The 23,997-nt window shown below is 37.2% G+C and overlaps 1 protein-coding gene across 4 annotated transcripts in view; it reads right to left on the bottom strand.

Annotated features, from left to right (window-relative positions):
- Nucleotides 1-19,578, bottom strand: part of LOC108413855 (glycerol kinase-like) — a 67,702-nt gene extending 48,124 nt beyond the window's left edge. For 2 of the 4 annotated variants that reach the window (XM_017686548.2, XM_017686549.2), the window contains exons 1-4: nucleotides 19,412-19,575; nucleotides 9,610-9,683; nucleotides 8,018-8,124; nucleotides 7,566-7,643 (exon numbers count right to left, since the gene is read on the bottom strand). In XM_017686548.2, coding sequence (XP_017542037.1) covers nucleotides 7,566-7,643; nucleotides 8,018-8,124; nucleotides 9,610-9,683; nucleotides 19,412-19,489 — 337 coding nt within the window. In that variant the 5' untranslated portion in view covers nucleotides 19,490-19,575. Of the gene's footprint in view, nucleotides 1-7,565; nucleotides 7,644-8,017; nucleotides 8,125-9,609; nucleotides 9,684-19,347 lie in introns of all 4 variants that reach the window. The other 2 variants (XM_017686551.2, XM_017686550.2) reach the window with 2 other exon arrangements.
- Between the last annotated feature and the right edge of the window lie 4,419 nt (nucleotides 19,579-23,997).

The raw sequence follows: 23,997 nt of genomic DNA, 5'->3' as shown, positions 1-23,997 counted from the left end.
CACTCATCAAACGTGTGAAAACATCAACAAAGACTGTTAAGGTATGGCCTTAAGGGGGCGATCTCTACACTACAGCGTCAAAACACTGAGTGGAGTGTGTTCTCCTCTCAAGCCACCTCAGAATCACACACAGATTTGGACACGTACACTTCAGCAGTCATGAGTTACATCAACTCATGTATAGATAACATCACTTCTGACAAACAACTGAAAATCTTTCCTAATCAGAAACCCTGGATGAATGCAGAGGTTCGCCTACTGCTGAAAGCATGTGATGCTGCTTTCAGATCTGGTGATGCAGAGGCTTACAGCTCAGCCAGGGCAAACCTGAAAAAAGGGATTAGGAAAGCCAAACACACCTACAAACTGCCTGTTGAAGAGCACTTCCACAACTCTGACCCCCGCCGCATGTGGAAGGGCATTCAGGCAATCACCGGCTATAGGCCTCCATCCCTGACCCCCCCAGCCAGCAGTGTCTCTCTCCCAGATGAGCTTAATCAGTTCTATGCTCGTTTCGACCAGAGGAATGACCAACTCAGCACACGGAGTGGTCTTCCCCACAATGAAAGCTCCCTCACACTTTCCTCAGATAATGTGCAGTCTGTACTGAGCAGGGTGCATGCACGCAAAGCTGCTGGTCCAGATGGCGTTCCTGGACATGTCCTCAGAGCGTGCGCTGGACAGTTAGCCAAGGTCTTCACAGATATCTTCAACCTATCACTGGCCCAGGCTGCTGTTCCTGCATGCTGGAAGACATCCACCATCATACCGGTGCCAAAGTGCTCATCTGCTGCATGTCCTAATGACTTCCGCCCAGTCGCACTCACCCCCATTGTGATGAAGTGCTTTGAGAAATTGGTCCTCAGCCACCTAAAGACAGACACCATCTACCACCATCACTCTGAACACTGGTGTGCCGCAAGGCTGTGTGCTGAGCCCTCTGCTCTTCTCCCTGTTCACCCATGATTGTGTTCCTCTGCACACATCTAACATCTTCATCAAGTTTGCAGACTGTGGTTGGCCACATCAGGAACAACGATGAATCGGCCTACAGGGAGGAGATCCAGCACCTGACCTCCTGGTGCACCACCAACAACCTCATCCTGAACACAGACAAAACCAAAGAACTCATCGTGGACTATCGGAAAACCAAGGGCTGCACACACTGTCTTCATCAACGGAGCAGAGGTAGAACGTGTCTCCAGCTTTAGGTTCCTGGGAATCCACATCTCTGCAGACATTTCATGGTCCTTCAACACCTCCCATCTCATCAAGAAGGCACAGCAGCATCTTTACTTCCTGAGAAGACTAAAACAAGACTGTCTGTCTCCTCAGATCCTCACAAATCTTTACCGATGCACCATCGAGAGCATACTGACCAACTGTGTGACCGTGTGGTACAGTAGCTCCACTGTGGCGGAGAGGAAATCCCTGCAGAGGGTAGTAAGGACTGCTCAGTGCATCACAGGCATGCAGCTCCCTGCCATCAAAGACATTCACCACCAGCGCTGTGTGCGCAGAGCACACAGCATCATTAAGGACCCCTCCCACCCCAACCACAAACTGTTCAACCTACTTCCATCCGGGAGGAGATACAAGAGCATCCGGGCCAGAACCAGTCAGCTCAGGTCCAGCTTCTTTCCCTCCACAATCACTCTGCTGAACTCCACACCTCACTGATAACACTACCACTCATACTGCACACAGTGACTATGAACACTGCCTTTCATACTACATTCACCAATCAGAGCTGTTGTTTTATTCATTATTATTACCATTGCACAAATTTAACATTCTACTGCCATGTAAATAACACATCGCAACAGTCATTCAATACAGTGTACATCTCCAAAATGTTCATGTATAATCTATTTTTGCATATAGTAAATAGTAATTTATTATATATACTGTAATTTGTTGCACTATGCCTATTTATTGCACACTTGCACAGTCTCTTTTTGCACTACTGCTACTATTTGCACTTCTGGTAGATGCTAACTGCATTTCGTTGCCATGTACTTGTACTGATTAATGACAATAAAGTCTATCTATCTATCTATCTATCTATCTATCTATCTATCTATCTATCTATCTATCTATCTGTACTTGCGACACTGATGTATAGCTATCCTGTTCTTATAACACTGATGTAAAACTGAAAATTACAAAAGCCTCATCAACATAGTGTTGATGGTAGATATGGCATAATGGCACTCTTCACCTTCATCACAGCATCTATTGTTTTCAGGAGACTCATTTTCAACAGAAATCTGCAGCCACACCTCCAAAATTGTATCTTAGAAGTTGGTTTAGCAACTTTAGTTGGTTTCTGCTTTTCAACTTCCAAGTAATCCTAAACACATTCGGTGATGTTGAAGTCTGATGTTTCTTTTTCTCAGTAAAGGATTATTTACAGCTATAGATCTTTTCAGACCCATAGCTTTGAGTTGTCTTCTCACAGTGGGAGGATAGACAGAAACAACACTGCATCTTTTTCTTCTTATTATTATTACTATTCTATGGTCAAAGTTTGTAAACTTTTCATGGGCCACAGTTTTTGACATACAACAACCAAATTTTGCACAAACATTCCTCATATACAGGAAAGCTTTTTAGACTGACCCTACAGCTTTTGGAAAATGGACAAAATTTTCCCTTTGGAAATGAACTGCACAGTACACACCATACACACATCACAAACACATCAAACACTCTACACAATTAATGTAACAACCACTCTACACCACAAGCACTCTACACACCACACATACTCAACACACCATAAGCGAGCAGTTTATTTATGGTACCAGTGGATTTAAGATATCAGTAAATATAGGGTGGCAGTAGATTTAAGGAAGCATTCGTTTTAAGATATCAGTGGATTTAAGGTAGCAATAAATTTAGCGTAGCACAAGATTTAAAGCAGTGGTAAATTTATGGTAGCAGAGTAATTAAGGTACCTGTAAATTGAAGGTGGCAGTGGATTTAAGGTGGCAGTAGATTTAAGGTACAGTATAAGTTAATCTAAGTTGGCAATGAACTTAGGGTGGCAATGTATTTAAGGTATCATTAAATTTAAGGTGGCTGTAAATTTAAGGTAGCAAAGGATTTAAGACAGCAGACGATTTAAGGTACCAGTGGATTAAAATGCCAGGAGATTTAATGTGGTAATTGATTTAAGGTAGCAATGGATTTAAGACATGATGTTTAATTAGACAAGATGTTTAATTAGCCTACAACTGCTACGTTTTTATTAGTATGTCTCTAATAATACAATATTGATTATACTGTGAAAACGCTTCATTGTTCAATTTGTTTATATGTTGATCATTTTTCCACTTATGTTTTTATGACTTACAGATTTCGTATTGAACATTCATATCTTGCTTGAAAAAACAGAAACCATCAGACAAAATGATGCAGTCACTATTAACTGGATTTTATACTGATAAGCTAATAGTTAACAGAAACAGAACTACTACACTAAATATACCAATTATACAATGTTATAACAAATAACATGGTATTATTAGTATATACAATATCCTTATGCTTAAATCATTTGCTAATACAGAATAAAGAGTGTGTACAGATGCAATAAAGCTCCAACTTGTGCAGTGTGTCACAGTTTCATCAACAGAAACCTAAAACTTTTTCATTTCATCATTTAGTATAGATTTAAAAATCTAACCTCTCAATTCGATTGTCAGTGGTCAGTGACTGGGCAGAGGCATCTCATGGCAGCTTGAGGGTGGGGCTTGGACAGCCTTTCAATGGTCAATCTGCTCACAGATTAGTGCGTGCCTCGGGTGTGATGCCAAGTGTCCATGGTGTCAGAACTCAGAACTCTGGCAAGGTTTAGATTGCACTCAGTGTTCTGAGGCTGATGATACTTGTTTTAACTAACCACCTGTCTTTGGCAGTTCTCAAGAACTCATTCACCTTCCTTCTCTAAGGGTGGTTTAAAACTTAAAGCAACTTCAGCTTCGTAAATCATTCGAACGCTGAAAGACATTTTACAAGAAACTGCTCTAGTTTTGAGGAAAAGTTTCCTGGCAGAGATGGGAGGAAAGCGGCTATAGCTAAAGCTTAAAGCAGAGCAAAGTAAGTCTATGCTCTTCTTCATATTTTTTAGCCTATGCTAGGACATCAGCACATACTGAGACATACTGGGCATTAAATGTTGTGGCTTCCAAGGTGGTTTGACTCTGTTGAAAGGACAAAATGGCTCTTCTTAACATTTGTGTTGTGACTCCTGATCTAACCTGGCTTTAATGCAGAGGGCACCGTGTTTTTGTTATGTGCAGCCACAGACTGTCCGGGTGCTGCACTTACCCAAGTTCCGCCTTTTAAGTTCTGTTAACATTACGTTCTAAATTAAATATTTTAAAAATTCATTTATGACATTAATTAATTGATTCAGCATTGTTCATGTCCACATCGCAATGCATCTAAGAATCAAGTTTTTCCTGCCCCCCTATTTATTGGTATAGTGTAAGGTGCTTAGCCATGTGGGGATTGAACCCCAGTCTATAATGTAGAACATTTACTATCAAAGTCATCCAAGTTTTCAGTTAGTATTGATGGCCCGCTCGTTAAGCTTGCACCTGGTGTTAGAAATCTGTTTTTTACTTGACTCATCACTTAATTTTGATCTGCATATCAATGCATTCTTTCATTTATGTAACATTGCTCATCTTCGACCTTCTTTGACCAATAAAGATGCAAAAACTTTGGTTCAAGTCATATGTCCCATATTGACTACTGTAACTCCGTCTTTGTTGGCTTCCTTGTCAAGTCTATACAAAAGCTACAGTACATTCAGAACTCTGCAGCTAGAGTTCTCACCTACACTAAGCGTTCATCTCACATCACCCCCCATTCTCTTTCAGCTACACTGGCTACCAGTCCAGTACCGTATAAAGTTAAAAATTTTACTACTCACATTCAAAGCCTTGCATGACCTTGCTCCATCCCTACCTCAGAGAACTGCTGATCTCTTGCACTCCCTCTCGCTCTCTCAGGTCTTCTTGCTTGCTGTCCCACACACCAGACTCTCCACTTTGGGAGGGAGGTCATTCAGTGCCATGGCTCCCAAACTCTGGAATTCTCTTCCTCAATCCCTCTGGGACTAATCTTTTTTTTTCCTCTTTCAAATCTGACTTAAAGACTCTTCTCTTTATTGCACATTTTTCTTTCCTCTCCACTGCTTAGTTTTTTTTTTTTTTTTGCCCATGCTATGTGAAATGACCTTGGGTTTGTGAAAGGCGCTACATAAATGTACCTTATTATTATTATTAATATTAAAAGGCAGAGGTGTTACCCACACTACACCCACTACTACCACTACAATACAACCACTTTCAAAACCAAGGATTGAACAAAAAGGACATTTAGCTATGCTTCATAAGAGAGAATTTAACTCTTGTTACCTGATACACAACACATGTTAAAAGAAACAGGTAATATTTGCCTGTAATATTTGGATATTGTTGGTTATGAATGAATTCAATCAGGGTCATTACTCAATGTATGAAGAAATAAAATCAATAAAAAAAAGAAAAAGAAACAAAAGAAAGAAAAAAAGGAAAACCACATTGAGCATACATATTTGTCAGTGGTCTAAACTCACTAGAATGGTTGGTTGCGTCTGTTATCAAAGTTATACAAAGTTACTACATATTCCTAGCACTTTAGAGGACAAAACAATGCCGGTTTTAGGTGATACACATAATAATGCTAATAAGACAAGTAGTATTGCTTACGGATTATATGAATGTTGATAATCAAGCAGACAACATACACCCACTGGCCACTTTATTAGGTTCAATTGCTTGTTAACACAAATAACTAATTAGCCAATCACATGGCCGCAACTCAATGCATTTAGGTATGTAGAGGTGGTCAAGACAACTTGCTGAAGTGCAAACTGAGCATCAGAATGGGTAAGAAAAGTGATTTAAGTGACTTTGAACGTGGCATGGTTGCTGGTGCCAGACGGACTGGTCTGAGTATTTCAGAAACTGCTGATCTACTGGGATTTTCACACACAATCATCTCTAGGGTTTACAGAGAATGGTCAGAAAAAGAGAAAATATCCAGTGAGCGGCAGTTGTGTGGACGAAAATGCCTTGTTGATGTGAGAGGTCAGAGGAGAATGGACAGACTGGTTCGAGATGATAGAAAGGCAACAGTAACTCAAATAACGAACCAAAATCTCTGAGGAAGGAGGTTTTCAACACCTTGATGAAAGTATGCCACGAAAAATTAAGGCAGTTCTGAAGGCAAAAGGGGGCCCAACCTTTTACTAGCAAGGTGTATCTAATAAAGTGGCTGGTGAGTGTAAGTTTTCTTTGGTTCTTTTCTTTATAAGCAAATGTCCGTATGGTGTTGGTGTGTGGTCTCTCTTTTGGGGGTGCTGTGGCTCCATATCTAAATTGTCAATAAAATAAAAAAAATATCAACCTCGTTTTTGGGGTCTCCAGACTTCTTGAAATTGACCCTGTTGAATGGTGGCAATTTGGAGTCGATGCACACTTCAGAAATTTGATTTCCTGTGTTTCAAAAGTTTAGTTAAAAGTCTTGGTAAAACTCTGCATCTGGATTCCAGGCATGGATTTATTGCTGTCTGGAGAACCTGCAGTGTCTATGCTTGGTCCCAAGTTGTTGTTCATCACAAAGTGTTAATGAATGCACCAGAGACCCCTATTGTGAGCTGTGCCATTATCAGAAGTTGGACTGGTTTAAATATGTCACACTCAATTTGTTCCCACCAAAATAAGACTACCTTCCACCAAAATTTAGCCTAAAATATCAGATCATGTCTGGCTGTGTGAGACTAGACCCAGGTAGACCAGCAGCTAAGGCTTTCATGTTTGAGCGAGAGGAGACAATCAAGATCCACTCTTGCTTCGGATCTGAAAAAATCTGCAGGGGTTTCTGTCCATCCTTTCACTGTGAGAAGACAACTCAACACTGTGGGTCTGAAAGGATGTGTAGTTGTCAAGAAGCCCTCTAAGAAACATACAAGTTTCAGTCTCCTGAAAAGAATGGAAGCTGCAATAAACGGTAAAGAGTTGACACACTAAATACTGAAAGATCAGATATTGTATTCAGTTGTTGAGGCTACTGTGTTGTTTTCTGTTAATTGAGTGTTTCATGCTGTAAAGTGTATAACTTGTACTTATTGGTTGTTTTGACTAAAAGTTAAATGGAAATTAAATTAATGAAGTGTGTGACTTACTGAAGGAATTTAAGTATTTCACTGAATTTTTATCTAGAATCAATTAAGATAATCCAAGCCATCAGATTTTTTCTTACAATGTAGGCTACAAATTTTACTAGCCACAGTCTGTAATACATATATTTACATAGATTTGTGTAGATGTATTTGCTTTGTTTCTAATCTGTAAAATGAGATGGGAACTTATTATTTATCTTTCCCAGAAAAAGACAATGTTAATATGATAATATAATCTACTGATTTTTATCTCAGTGAACTGTAGCTGCTGTACTGTGATCAGTGCTTTAATGGCCTGCGGGTGGTGTGTACGGTGGTGACTCACCAATAGCGTTGTAGAGAGGTTCTCCAGTTTCTTTGTCCCAAACCACGGTAGTCTCTCTTTGATTGGTCACTCCAATCGCTACAGAAACAGAGAAAACTGCATCTCTATTTCATGACATAATAATTTTCATATGTAATATGTAATACCCACACCCTCACACACACACACATATACACACACACACACAAAACACACTCCTTCACACCCCTGCATCGGAGCAATGAGGTAGGCGCTAGACAGGCATTGCCACATTTAACCTCCGTTTGCAACTTCCAGGTGTATACCCCTGTACCTCATGTGTCACAGCTAATCACTTGTACATCACATGTCATGGTATGTAGGGTATTTTTGGGTTCAGATTGCTTCATCCTAACAGGAGTTACAACAGAATATTTGGGGCCTCTTTCAAGTGAATCTCCCTGTACAACCCCTACACACACACGCACACACACCTTTAACGTTGGAGATGTTAATGTTGAGCTGAATGAGCTTCTCACTGGTCCTCTCCATGCACTCACAAACAGACTGTAAAATCTCCTTTGGGTCTTCTTCCACCCAACTTACAACAAAAAGATGAACACAGAAAATTAATATGCATTCAAAAAATATTTGAACCAAGCCAAGCCCAAAAATTCCATGTAGACTGCTAATAAATATAAAATGTAAATCATAGGTGAATTACAGTAAAAATAACTAGTGTATAGTTGCTGATTGAAATCCTAACGTGTAACGTGTACGTAATTTTATTTAGTTTATTTTCCCTTTAAACACTGAAAAAATAAATTTCATTTGAAAACAGAAAGGTCAAAATCCTGAAACTCTCAACATAATCTTATTCAATCTTAATGGATTAACATTGTCTATTTTGAGTCACTCAAACTTGTGAACAGCATGTGATTCGCAATGAGACAGAATGTGTTCAAATATATTTAAATGTAATTTAGTGTCTCGGTTTCGTGTATCAGCTCCCACTGATGTAGATAAAAAAACTGAGAATCATATCAGCAGCTATCAATACACAACTGAATTTTCATCCAGCAGATGAAGGCTATATGCTTAAACTTCATTTCAACTACCTGCAGCTTTCATATAAAGGGCAATGCAGACTGTTTATCACAATAGAAAGGTTAGTGTCCAGTCAGGAAGTCATGCACTGTCAGGAAATTCCATGAAAAACTTTGTACTGTGTGTAAAGAATTTCTTCATAAAGGAATAGTGCAGCACCTCGTTAATGTTTGACATCTGCACGTAATCATTACAGCGATTGTGCATTTCCAGAGAAGGACTGCATTAGGTGTGTTGACAAGTTAACAAAGTACGGAGAGAAACAGATGGTCTGTAATTGTAGTACTACAAAGCAGTTACTAATAAACCTAAGTAGTTAAATAATGAAATGTACTTCCTGAGCCATAATTGGAGTTGTTTAACTGAATTCTGTATTAACGTACTAAGTAATAAAGACATTGTGTTGCTGGACATCTATAAGCTACTGTTAATAAACAACCTTCCTTGGCAGAAAAAATGTGATTATTATTAATAATAAGAAACAAAATCATATATTTTATTATACTGTATTGTTATAGTTTCCAAAAGCAAAAATCACTGCAGGCTGTGTGTTACAGCGATTTCCCTATATGTATTTAAGGGGCACAATGTGAAGTGAAGGTATTGATTCATATATTGATTCACAGCAATCAATAGCAAGGCCCAAGAGTGAGAATTACCATAAACTGTTCTCTTTCTCTGAATGTCTCACAGCCCAACCCATTTCTCCCTGTATTATTGCCAAAGTCTGCATGTGAGAACCTCTGTGTCTCTTAAAACAAATAAAATCTTTCTATGAATAATTTAAAGATTCTGCTGACTGAATTACTGAATTCATCCCATAACATTCACAAGTTGTCTAATATTCTAATTGATATACCAATCACACCTTCTTTAGGTTCAAAGGTCAAGAATGTACAGTGATTTAAATATGTTTAAAGAAGTAATCTTGCCAACTATGGGCCTGTCAGTGTTCTGGTAGTGCACTCACTGTACTCACCCTTCTTTGGGAAAACTCTGATTAATTTCCACCTGATGTTGACTGATCAGCTCAGCAGTTTTAGCGTTAAAAACCTGAAAAAATAAAAAGTTTCACAGTGGTGATAAGACCAGATGTCACCATGTCTACAAATATAGCCATTTTATATACTATTCAAGACTACCACCTACTGGTTTTTATATGGAATGTTTATGATGGTAACAGTGGAAAATCTTTAATAATAATTAAATATACTTTTCTGAAAATAATGTGTATATCACCAGTACAGTAGAAGTCAATGTAATTTCAGAATTATTAATATTATTTGTATTATCATCTTTATTTTTTTTAAAGGATTTCTGTATGTGGCACTACAGGTTCTGGTTTGTCTGTTCCAAATGATTCTCAGTAAAAAATAAATAAATAAATGAATATTGTGAGATCATGTTAGCTTTTATTTGGTATTTAGCTTATTAAATTGTAAATACTGTTTGACCAGAGGAGGATGGGTCTCCCCTTGTGAGTCTTGGTTCCTCCCAAGGTTTCTTCCACCAGACTGAGGGAGTTTTTCCTTGCTACTGTCGCTTCTGGCTTGCTCACTGGGGGATATGTTATAACAGTATGTTTTCAAACTTCTGTAAAGCTGCTTTGTGACAACATTGTTGTAAAAAGCACTATACACAAAAATAAACTGGAATATTCCAAATCACAGAGTGAGCACGCTAAACGTTTTTACCACCTCTGTAATGATACTACTGTGCTCTGTCAAATTTTGTCATATTGTTCACAAAACATGCTGTCTTCATAATATTAAGCTACAAAATATACATTGACTAAATGACCCTACGCCCTGGGTCTCTCTATCTCACAGCACAAAACCAGCCTTATCAGTCACCTGGGAGATACTCATATGAAGGTCCTGTGCTGATGGATAACTACTGTTTAAGTGTCCTGACAAGAGGAGAATCATAAAGAAAAGTACAGCATTCCACAATGAAGGAATTATGAAATGCTGTACATAATGAAATTGCAGGTAAAGCTGAATTGTGTAAATTGGAAAGACAAAGCCCGAAAAACTAGGCCCAAAGCTCACCACCACTATCTCTTAGTTCTGAGGCCACATCAGGGACAAAGAAATCTGGCAACATTACCAAGTGAACAATGAAAAGTACAGTACATTATAGAGCAAACCACAAGATAAATGATGCCTTTAAATCACCATATTCTGTCAGAAACAATGGTACTGTGCAGGTAAATTTTTTGTACATCAAAGTATAAACTATGCAAATATACTCCAAAAGGTATAACAATGGTTTTATATTCCCTAACTGGAGGTATTGAACCTTGAGGGTATTACTCCAGTGACAGTTTAGTACCTTTTTTCTGAGAGTGTAGAATAAATCCCTGCAAGCTAGCATTGTTCTGCCTGTAGGCAGACTTATGTTGTATAGAAGTCAAAGTTTAAACCAGTGTTTATGTACTTTGACCCACCGGTTGTGTGTACTAGTTTGCAGATGTCAAAGTTGATAGACAACCTCAATAAACTATGCTGGTCAAATATGTTTAGAAAAAGGACACACTGTCACAGGCATCACGCAAGAACATATTACACTAGTGGCTTTATAATAACCTGGCTATATTTCCTTTAGTGCTTGGTACACTAAAAAAATGGATTTTACACAGCAAAATAAATCTTGCTGCCAAAATATTTTTTATTATTATTATTTACTCAACTTCTGTTAATAATTGGTTCTACTGAATTACACTCTGTTGTCAGCACTAAAAGAAATATTTAGCTGACCTAACAAAAGAATGTTTGTTGCCCTAATAAGTACAATTAATCAATCTAATATCAATATGACATTTATGGATGTCAGATGCTGTAATGAAAGGTTTTAATCATGTTGCAGATGTAGGCAATTGTAGTGCTTAAAGACTCTTTTTCTAGCAAGCTGCTCTTTCTCCAGTGGTTAACTAAACCCTGCCCTGCTGTGTTACAGTTAGTAGTATCACTGCACTAAACCAACTTGAACCAATTTGAATGGATTTTTGCTTTACCAACTTGATAAAAAAATGACACAAGTGTGTACAACCACATTTCCAAAAAAGTTGGGATGCTGTGCAAAATGTAAATAAAAACAAATTGCAATGATGTGCAAATCATTTAAACACTGTATTTCATTCAAAACAGCACAAAGGCAACACATCAAATGTCGAAACGGAGAAATTGTATTCTTTTTTGGAAAATATATGTCCATTTTGAATTTGATGCCAACAACAACAGTAACATGACTGGGTATAAAATAGCATCTCAGAGAGGCAAGAGTCTTTCACAAGTAAAGATGAGGAGGGGTTCACACTGTGAAAGACTGTACCATCAAATAGTGCAAAAATTCAAGAAAAACATCTCAACATAAAATAGCAAAGAACTTCTGCTTTTCATTGTCTACAGTACATGATGTCATTAAAAGATTCAGAGAATCTGGAGAAATCTCTGTATGTAAGGGTCAAGACCAAAAACCAGTATTTGCTGGCTGTGGTCTTTGGGCCCTCAGGCAGCACTGCATTAAAAACAGACATGATTCTGTGGTGGAAATCACTGCATGGGCTCAGACACACTTCTAAAAAACACTGTGTCTGAAAATAGTTCATCACTGCATCCAAAAAGGCAAGTTACAACTCTAAAACTAAAGAAGAAACCAAATATAAACAGGATCCAGAAATGTTGCTGCCTTCTCTGGGCCTGAGCTCATTTAAAATGGACTAGCATGGGGAAGTGGGGAAGTAGAAAAGTGGGGAAGTGAAAAGTGTCCTGTGGTCTGACGAATCAACACTTGAAATTCTTTTTGGAAATCATGGATACTGTGTCCTCCGGGCTGAAGATCACTCAGCTTGTTATCAGTGCACTGTTCAAAAGCCAGCATTCATGATGGTTTAGGGAGGCGTTAGTGCACATGGCATGGGTCATGTGCTCATCTGTGAAGGCACCATTAATGCTGAACGATATATACATGCTTTATCAACATATACTGCCATCCAGACGACGTCTTTTTCAGGGAAGCCTTGATTATTTCAGCAAGACAATGTCAAACCACATTCTGCATGTATTACAACAGCACTGTTCCGTATTAAAAGAGTCTGGGTGCAAAACTGACCTGCCTGCAGTCCAGACCGTTCACCACTGATAACATTTGACGCAATATGAAATGAAAAATATGACAAATGAGCTCTTGAACTGATGAGCAGCTGAAATCCTATATCAAACAAGAACAGGAAAACATTTCACTTTCAAAACTACAGCAGCGTCTCCTCAGTTCCCAAACACTTACAGAGTGTTAATAAAAGAAGAGGTGATGAAACACAGTGGTAAACAGTCCCCCATCCCAAATTTTTTGGAAGATGTTGTTGGCATTAAATTCAAAATGAGCAAATATTTTTCAAAAAACAATAAAATTTCTCAGTTTAAACATTTGATATGTTGTCTTTTTAGTATTTTCCTTTAAAAAAAATATGATGCACATGATTTGCATAACATTGCATCCTATTTTTATTTACATTCTCCACAGCGTCCCAACTTTTTTGGAGATGGGGTTGTACGATAGTCGATAATACTGTTGCCAACCACACAGCAGATTAGGGTTTGATTCTCTGCTCACCAAAAAGAGCCCTTGAGCAAGATGCCCTGAACTACATACGCCTGCCTCTATAACATAACTAAAATTATGCATCACTCTGGATAAAAAGCACGTGCCAAAATATAATGTCAATATGAAGAAGAAACTCTACCAAGGTGTGAGTTATGTCACTGAAGGGATTAAGGTCTATGGCAGAAATGTTCATGACTTTATTGCGGTGGCAAAGATGGCAAAAGCGGTTCTTTTGTGTGTATATTACAGACATATTATTACACTGAGGCACTGAATTTACGAAATTTCTGAAACTGCACACAGTGGTAATTTCCACATGAATAAAATAATACATCAAGCCAATTACTGACAAATGTAACATTTACGCCTATTACCTCTATTAATTATTCATGTCCATATCCAACCATTTCAATCATGTCGTACCCGACTGCACCTGCCTACTTTGGGCTATGGACATTGTCTGCACCCGCACCGAAGAAGCCCACACAACCCTGGTGACCATGCAGAACATCATGCAAACCTATCACCCCTCCACACAAACAGCCAAAAAATAAATTGTAAAATGCTGGAGTTAAACAGATCAAACAAAAACACTTTGAAATAGGGAACAGTGCAAAGGTGGACTAAGTGACATGAATAGTTTTTTCTCTAAGTTTAGAGTTCAATTTTTGCAGTCTACCCCATTTAAAATAGCTTATTACAATTTTACATATCTTGGGGTTAGGGTAACAAGAAATTCAAGAGACTTGCTAAGGAGAAATTGGGAGGGAAAAATAGAGCAATTAAAACAAAATATTGACTATTGGAAGACTTTATCCATGTCACTGGCTGGAAGAATTAATGCAGTTAAGATGATGGTGCTCCCATGGTCTGTATGTTTTTCAGAGCATCCCATCTTTTATCCCACTCAATTTGTTCAAACAATCAGACTCGCTGATAACACCATTCCTGTGGAATTATAAAATACCAAGGATATCTAAAAACATTCATGTAAACTAAAAGAAGAAGGTGGTTTTGGTCTACCTAATTTAAAACTGTATTATTGGGAGCAAACATTTTCTCATGGTGGAAACAAGGCCCGACAGACTTTACAGCTAACTGTCCTGCATGGTTGTCAATAGAAAGATCTCTCTGCAATAAAACCACACTACCTGCCATACATAACATCTCTAATAAAGTGAATAAATCATTGTATGATGGGCATTTTATCATAAGCAGTGCTCTTAAGATATGGAAGCAGGTCAAAACATATATAGATAGTCCAGTCACATACCTGGATAGCCCCATATGTAGAAACCATGCCTTTCCCCCTGCTTTAAATGATTTTGTGTTCACTCAATGGAAGGAAAGTGGGATAAAATGTATTAGGGACTTATATAAAGATGTTAAGTTTGCAGCATTTGCTGAACTTCAAAGAATGTACAAACTCCCTGTCTCCACTTCTTTAGATATTTACAAGTCCGGGATTTTACAAGGTCACATCTGACTAGACCATTTATATACATAATACACTTGAAGAAATTAAACGATTTCATTCTTTGGACCAGAAGGCAGTCTCCAATTTTTATTGAATATTATTAAGACATATGAACACTAGTACATAGTCAATTAAGCATCTGTGGGAAAGTGAGCTGGGAATGGAAATGATGTATGGGAGATCTGTCTGAAGAATATACATAATTGCACAATAAATGTAAGATATAATGTCCAGTTTAAAACCCTGCATAGGATATACTTCTGTAAAACTAAGCTACACAAGATTTTTCCAAATATTTCCCCCTTATATAAGAAATGTAATGCAATGGAAGGTACACTCATACATTCGTTATGAACATGTAGGAGGGAGCTAATCCACACTGGGCTGTGTTGGGAACAACTAATGACTCAGTAACCATAAAGAAACATGAATGCCAGGCCATTCTTTTTAGTATGGTTACTGCAAAAAAAAATTACATTATATATATTACAATTATATTACAATTGTGGAAACAAGAGTCAGTGACAACATATGAAATGTGGATAAAGGAACTAATCAATGTATTGCATTTGGAGAAGCTGCGATTTTTAAAGAATTAACAGTTAGAGCTCTTTGATAGAATATGGGGTCCTCTGTTTGCCTATTTCAAAAAGGAACAAGACTAACCTGTTTCAACTTGTGAGATACCTGTTGTTGTATGTAATTGTATGTTTAAAAGATAACACCCTGGATTGTAAGTACAATTTATTTTTTTTTATTTTTTCCTGTACAATGTAACCCTCCTGCACCTTTGATGTTATTTGTTACTAATTTTAAAATGAAAATAAATGCTTAAAAAATGTTTGAGCTAGAAGTAAATATTTTGCATATTTTTAGGCTAAACAAAACAGCCAAATAATCTCACTTGGAAATACACAATGAGCGTGTGGCAAAACAGCCAACCATCCTAGCTTTGCCTTATTACTTGTTAATCTGTATCACAAGCTAATTACGCTACAAAGTATTAACAAGTCAGCCAAAATTTGAGGCAGATTTGGTCAAGTGTATAAGTCATTTATTGGAGACTATATAGCTTTTTTAATATGTATGCATCATGTGATCATTACTAACATGTATACCTCTGTGACATGTGCCCATCTGCTTCCATTAGAGCTGCTTCAATTAACTCTCCAAGCTTACCCCTCCAAGCTAGCCATAATATCCTGTGTTAGCTGCAGGCAATGTACTGTAAACCTACTAAAAACCTCTCCAGTTCAACATAGTTTCAAATAACATTTTATTTTTTATTGTAATAGAACTTTTGGTCTGAAAGTAACACATGCAAAAACTGCAGGGTCTAAAGAAAAGAGACTAGCTTAAAACAGATGGTTAGTTAGTTGTTTGTTTAGCAAGTATGCCAGCTAGCAAAATAACTAACCCAGCTATTTTCATTACGTTCTCAAAGAATGCTAGCATACTTGCTCTCCAAACCATATGGCAGTCAGATTTTTGAAGTTGTTTTGCATCTTTCCTTTAAATACTACATTTATTGCTTATAGTTGGACTTATAAACTTAAAATTTGTGAACACTAAATAAATAAATTTTGTTGTCTTTAAGTAACCGGTTTACCTAACTGGAAAAAAAAATGAAGGTACATTTCGATTAATGAAAACTAATTAATGTTTATTTTGATCCAAAGAGAATTCCATTCCAGTGAAACCCAAATAAACTGCACTGAAATGTTTCAATTTCATTCCATCATCAGTTGAAGGTTATGCTAAAGTAGAAAACTCAAATGTGCATCAGAATCATATTATGCTCATTCAGCAATTTATTTTTATAAAGTAAAAATAATAAAATAATAATAATAATAAAATAATAAAATAATAATAATAAAAAAAGGTAGCCCACTGACCCGGAGCGCCATCTCTGATTAAAAATATACAAAACAAAATAAACAAGCTTTTATTAAAATTGTATCATATCACTATTGAAACAAAACATTGTTTCTCCAAAACAATAATTTCGCTGGAGCAGGAAAAGTGCTTTTAACTTGTAAAGGAAGTACTGCAATTTATCATGGTGTAAAGGGTAACAGGATCTTTCAAATTATGCTAAAAATAGAAAAAAAAAACAACAAAAAATGGACATGCAAGGTTTTGGCACAACAGCTGCAATATACTCTCTCACCTCGCCAGAGAGAAACTAATCACTAAAGCATAATGGCAGGCCAGGAAAATAATGTGTAGGACATTTTTAAAATAGAAGGCCAAGATAGTTCCCCTGAAAGATGGGCCACAATGCCAAGACAGAGTCAAGTGATTTAACCTTCCATTGTGCACTGCTATCTGCTTGGATGATCTAACTGATACTGCAATAGTCCAGGTACTGGCATATGATCAAAACACACTTAAAGGAACTGCACGTGAAATATTTGATCAGCCAGAGTACTTAAAGGTGATAACTACATCTCTACATCAACTCAAAATTTATGGATTTATGGCATTAGAGCTTATTCTGCTGCACCTCCAGCAAACAAAAACAAACTTGAGCAAAATCCAGAAAGTTCAGTTATTTACTCTTATATAACATCCTATCGATAAACATGCATTGACAGGATGCCTGTGGCAATCCACTGGGAAAACCAACTAGAAGTGAATCTGTGATTGTCTTCTCTGTGAGATCACTGTGAGATGAACATTTTAGGCTTTTGTGCGTTAATGTCGCACTACTTTTAGCACTAGTTCGGGTTCAAGCACGTAGTGCATTGAACCCTATTGGATTTGTCAAGATTTTTCTTATTATTCTTTTTCTGCCCTGAAACGGAAAGCACAGCCCAAACCGTAAGCCCTACAGACTTGAAACTTGGTCAATAGGTAGTAGTCCCTCCCATTACTCAGACGCAAGAAATCAGCTCAGTCGGCTACAAAGGGGCGCTATAGCGCAGGTCAATGCATTTAGGCCTCCTAAATCAGATTTTTGACAGACATTTCCCAGCACATTTTTTCCTGGTGCTTTGGGTCCAAACAAACCACTTTGCCATTTTGACCATTTAGCTCTGTCCGCTTAGATTTTTTTGCAATACTGCAAAATATGCGAAACCTACTTTTGCGAACTAGTCCTCCAATTTTCACCCGATCCTCATGTATTTGGTCTCAAAAAATTCAGAGGAGCCTGAACCTCAATAATTATAGAAAACATTTTGAATTGTCTATACATCATGGCTGCCATATGCAAATGAACCCTTCTGGATAAATTCAAATTCATTCAGAATTAATTTTAAAAATCTGTAACTCAAGAATCGTTCAGCCAAAAAAAATTCAAACTTAACACACAAATTCAGCAGAAGATTCTGAGGAGGCCATTCGATTTTTATGTGCATATGTAATTAGGGGGCAGAGTTAATGCTACATGGCTGTTTCTCAACATCCGTATATCCGATCAAGCTGAAACTTTGCAAGCACCATCTATTCTCCATACTATAAGTGATATTATAAGGAAAATTTGATACATTGAAATTTGTGCTCGCCACTGGCCAATCAGCATTAAGCAGGCTTTTGACAGGCTTAACATTGACCAATCATTATGAAACTTGAATGGTGTCTACATCTATCCAATTTGTAACAAGCAAGTTTCAAAAGATTTGACCACTGGGGGGGCGCTATTCATAAAAAATAAACCTATTACATGTCATTACTATATTATTACAATTATGACGCAAATTCCATATGAATCCATTGTAGTACGTTATGCCAAACAATTTTGCATATATATTTATTAAAAAACTTCACTGTTTTTTAGTAATCGTAAAATCATACTTTTCATCCAAACTTTTTGAAATGGGTCTAGAATAACTCTGTGGCATCTCTAGGTAAATAATTATTGAAAACATGTTGACTTTTCTACTCAGGGTCATGTGTATCAGTCAACTAATTACTGCAGTCATGGCATTGCTAAGTTGATTTACTATAACTCAACAGTCATTGGCCAGATAATTTCCAAATTTTAAGCAGTTTTCATATTGTGACTGCAAGGGTGTGTGCCACTTTTGGTCCAGATTGGCCTTTAGGGGGCACTTCAGCACTCAAAAACACTTAAAAATCTATTAAATTGCTATTACAAGATTGATTGATAAACAATAGGGCCCATACGACTCAGTTCACTCACCTGAACAATTTTGTAATTGCATGTCATGTCAAAATATGTACTGCTTATCTGGTATTTTGGCTTATTTTTTCAAAGATTTCACTATACAAAGACTTATTATACAAAAGTCAAAAGGTCATTCTGACCAAAACCTGGTGAACGTCTATGGTTTTAGTCCTTGATCAATACTGATATCATACTGAGGTCAAACCAGTGTAGCTCAGTACATATGAATGTAAAACCACTGCTTTAAGAACCCTTGAACCATCTTTTTTCATTAATTTCAGTGAATTTGAATATGAACTTTCATAATCTGACTTTTTCAAACTGTATAACAAAATTATGCTTTCCAATCTGGCAAAATAAAAGCATTTTATTTGATGACAATTCTGTCAGGCAGGGCTTGGCATGAAGGAAAAAGAGCTTAAGGACCTGTCCGATTGATCATTAGTGTGCAAAGTCAGCGGAAAACAGTGCGTTGAAGGGAAAAAACTTCATTAACAGCTTACCGTACATTAACACTTGTTTAAAAACTCAGTGTTCCAAAGCAGCTGAAAACTGCTCCAGTCTCACCAGAAATCTGGTAGAACTCGTCCCCTGGTCAATGGCCCCGACCAGCGAGTCTGCTTCAGGCCTGCTAGACGTTGACATCGTGTCCTTAAGATGTTCAGGTCAGCTTGTTCAGTTGAGGACAGGTCGACTGCGCTCTGTACTCTGCATGTTACTGAAGCGCGTGTGGAAAGAGCATCGCCATTCTCACGTGACCCGGCTAACGCGCCGCTGACGTAGGCGGGAGACACCCCTCCTCTCCGCCCACCACCTGCCTTTATGTCTATCCAGTCATAAAGCAAGCACAACACTCGCTGCCGGGAGACTGGGGACCTGATCTAAATCTAGAGGAACTTCGAGTTTAAAGTCCATGGTTGTTTGCAAATAGTGACCGTTTATCTGATTTAAAAGAGCAGATAAAAGCATTTTAGCTGGCCTACAGATTTAAAACGATTTAGTAATCTGGGTTGACAGATTGTTTCTATAGTGTACAGTCGTGGCCAGACGTTTTGAGAATGGCACAAATTTTGGTTTTCACAAAGTTTGCTGCCTCAGTTTTTTTTAGATCCTTTTGTCAGATGTTTATATGGTATAATGAAGTACAATTATAAGCATTCCATACCTGTGTTAACTTTTTATAGACAAATACATCCACTTTAAGCAAAGACCTAATATTTACAGTGTTGACGCTCTTATTTAAAACTTCTGCAACTTGCCTCGGCATGATGGATATTAGCTTCTGGGCAAAATCTTGAATGATGGCAACCCATTCTTGCCTAATCAGTGCTTGGAGTTGATCACAGTTTCTGGGTTTTTGTTTGTCCACCCTCTTTTTGAGGATTGACCGCAGGTTCTCAATGGGACTGAGATCTGAGGAGTTTCTTGGCCATGGACCCAAAATTTCAATGTTTTTTACACCAATTTGTGCCATTCTCAAAAGCTTTGGCCACAACTGTACAGACCAAAAAATCTTTAAGTTGTAAGAACCCCCCCCCCCCCCCCTTAAAAGAACACATCACATACAATCTAACCATAATACAGCATTTAACCAACATGACACCAATAATAAGCCTCCAGGTTTGTTTTCTGCCTTCAAAAATTGCAGAAGATGGTGCTGTCTGTCTTTAAATAAATTATTTTATAGCCATCCCCACTTCAATAAAATACGGAATACACAGAGCGCATTTATATGCACTTAATACTTCTATTATTATTGTTATTATTAATAATAATATATTTGCAACCAGCTAATAAACTCACAGAACAAGACGTGACTTAAATATAAAGTAAAATATCATGCTGCTGCTTTTTTGTTACACATCTAGCCATTTTACATAGAAATATGAACATATATTATCTACAAGATTCACTTCAAGTAGTCTCAGCATCACTTTGCTGCCTTCTTGTGGCAATGCTGCCTGCTTATTTCTGGTCCTGCAGTCTGTTTTTGCAAATGCACAGACTGAGAATTCCTGAAGAAATCTGAATAAAAGTATATGTGCAAGAAATCTGATTACTAAACTAAATACTAGCTCACTTTATTGGATTTCCTAATTGGATTTCTAGACCTTACTCTGATCTAAAAAAAAGAATTATGCTGTTTATATGACCAATTGAATAAATAGATAACTGCAGAAATCCAATTGTGATCAGATGATTGAATGCATGTATTATAATTAATCTATTATAATATATAAATTCTTCAGAATTCGTCTAGCAAGCATGTTTGTTACAGGGCATGCATTATTTTTTTTTACTTAGAAGGAAATCATTCTAAGTGTACTCTCCTAAAATGTTGCAACTGTATGCTGAGTATTGCCTTTACATAATGTAACTTGGACTGAATACAGACACTTCATTTCTGTACTTCTGAATATGTATTTGTGTATAATATTTGTGTTTCGTTATATCCCAACCCTGTTAAATGGTCACTGTCAGCCACATAATGAAGTCAATGATTTAGAGTTAAATCTGTTGTAAAAATTCCTACTTGCACCTCTTACAGAGGTCTCCACAGTGAGATTTTCTGGTTTAATGACTAGGAAAACTATATCTGAGAATGTTAATTGAAGGTTGAAGTACAAAAGACACTTGCTAGCTGGCTAATTATTCAACTGAATTATTCCTTTATCAAAAAAAAATTGAGGGTAGTGCTATATCTCTAATGCTAGCATGTAATAGAAGGTTGAAGTACAAAAGACACTTGCTAGCTGGCTAATTATTCAACTGAATTATTCCTTTATCAAAAAAAAATTGAGGGTAGTGCTATATCTCTAATGCTAGCATGTATTTTTGCCTCTATGGCAGTGGCTAGCAGTCAGGATTTGTTGGGGGTTCCCAAGTATTTGTATAATGCAGGGTACTGTAATGAAAGCTCTGTTGCACAAACAGAAAAATGATACAAAATTATAAATTCTGTCTAAATGATGAGGCAGAGCAGAGGAAAACTGCACTATAGTGTATTACATAACATGATAAACATAGCATCCAATGCTTGTTTTAGGCATGAATACCTCCTTAATTAAATACATCACTCAGGAATGATAATTTGTCAATACAATGACAAAAGCATTCATGCGCACATGCCCTAACATGGTGATAAAAAGACTAAGTAACTGGGGAAAAAAAATCCTCATTTACTCTTTTTTGGCTGTTGTCTGTAGGCTGATCTTTGTCACCTTTCACCTTGAACTTACATGAGATCATGAACAATTGCAGTGCTTCTGCTTTATATGGCTGAACCGCAGACGTCATGTGGTCACACCCTACCTTGATGGCTTCATGGGTCATCGACCTTTAGTAAATCCTATTCTATGCATAGATATTGAAAAATAATGTTTTTCAAAGAACCGAAGAAGCACTACAAATCAGTCCTCATTTTGTGATGTGAAAATATATAAAATATAAGATCAATTAATCAAGGAAGAAAAAGTGATGGCTGTTTATGTAATAAAATAATAAAGGGAAAAATAAGCAACTACTCTGTATTTGCTTTACTCTCTTTATTGTAGACTGAATGGCTGTGTGATGCATGTAAGCAAGAGTTGCATCAGTGTCAGTATAAGGTCACTGTGATTGGTCAGCTGTTCTTGTAAAGTATACACCTTCTCTCTTGACCAATAAGGTGCCTGAAGTCTCTCTGTAGACACAAAAAAAAACAGCTGTACAGTTGGAACCGGACAGGGGTGGGCAGTTCCAGTACTGAATGGCCAGTGCACAATGTAACTGCATGTTTTCTGGCACAACTGATTCAGTCCAACAAGTGCCCAGTTATTAGCTGATGATATGAATAAATTAGAGCATGTAAAGAAGACTTTGCACATACTTTTCAAAATGTTGAATGGATTGTTTTTGAATGTAAAATTACAAATAGCATCAAGACAATAACGATTATTGCACAACCAAAGCTGGCAACATTTAATCAAAAAATAAATGTCTACTCACATGAATTACATGGTACAGAGAGTCATTTTTATGTGGCTGTGTGTGGACCTATTGTTTCTATTTTTAAACATCTATGGTCAGCCAGCAGATGGTGCTATCTTTGACGGTGTGCCAAGATTTTTTTGTTTTGTTTTAGTATGGATATATTTGCCTTCTTCTGCAACTGACGAATCACGTGATCTTTTATCTCAATATAATGGTTCAGAAATGCATTTACATTTTACATTTACAGCATTTAGCAGATGCTCTTATCCAGAGCTGATCCATGGGTGATTTTAATATGAATTAGTTAATGCTAATTTAGCGCTAAGTCAGATTATCATCTTTGTTTGGTCATTAGCTCTTCTTCCAATACTGTCCATTTCTGGAAGGCAGTAAATTCCTTCCCTACCTGACATGTATCATACTAGCTGACCATGTAACATCTAACCAAAGAGAGCTTTCTCAAACTTTTATTGAAAAATAAAGTTCTCTAGGTGGGCATATTTAACAGCACTGACTTGAGACTGTGGCTGAACAAATTAGTGAACACCCAGCTCACACAGTTCCTTTATAAAAATTCTATCCTGTTTCTTCATCAGTATGGCCATAGAGAGAAAGAAGCAAAAGAAGTGCTGCCCTTTTTATTGATCTGACCAAAACTTTTTTTAGGTAGTTGACACAATTGGTTTTAATAAAAATGCAATAAATTGGGCCCAACTCTGCCACTCTGATAGGCAAAAGTGCTATCAGATTTGATGTCTGTCACTAAAGTTTAATCCTTGGTCCAGTCTAACTTAAATTATGTATTAATGATCTTGCTACCTCCACCTCTGACTGCAAAGTGCACTTGTATACAGACAACACTATTCTGTTCTGTTCAAGTAACTTTGTTCATGCACTTACATATTGCTCTTTACAAGCCTAAGCTAGTTTTAAATGCTAAAAAGCCCCAAATATTGATTTTCACACTGTAAATATCAACACCTTGACAGAATCCAGTATTGAGAGAGCCACAGAAAATATCTTGGCATGTCACTGGATGATAAATTTACATTTAAACATCACATTAATAAGCTAGTTTAAGGTAAACACAGGCAAAAGCTTGGACACTTGTACTGAAATGAGATATTTTCCAATGCATAGTAGGAAAAATATTATGAAGATAACCTTATTATCCATCCTGC

Source organism: Pygocentrus nattereri, chromosome 6 (assembly GCF_015220715.1).
Source record: "Pygocentrus nattereri isolate fPygNat1 chromosome 6, fPygNat1.pri, whole genome shotgun sequence".
NCBI classification, from domain to species: domain Eukaryota; kingdom Metazoa; phylum Chordata; class Actinopteri; order Characiformes; family Serrasalmidae; genus Pygocentrus; species Pygocentrus nattereri.
The sequence above is the reverse complement of the archived record's forward strand: the minus strand, read 5'-3'. Positions and strand labels throughout refer to the sequence as shown.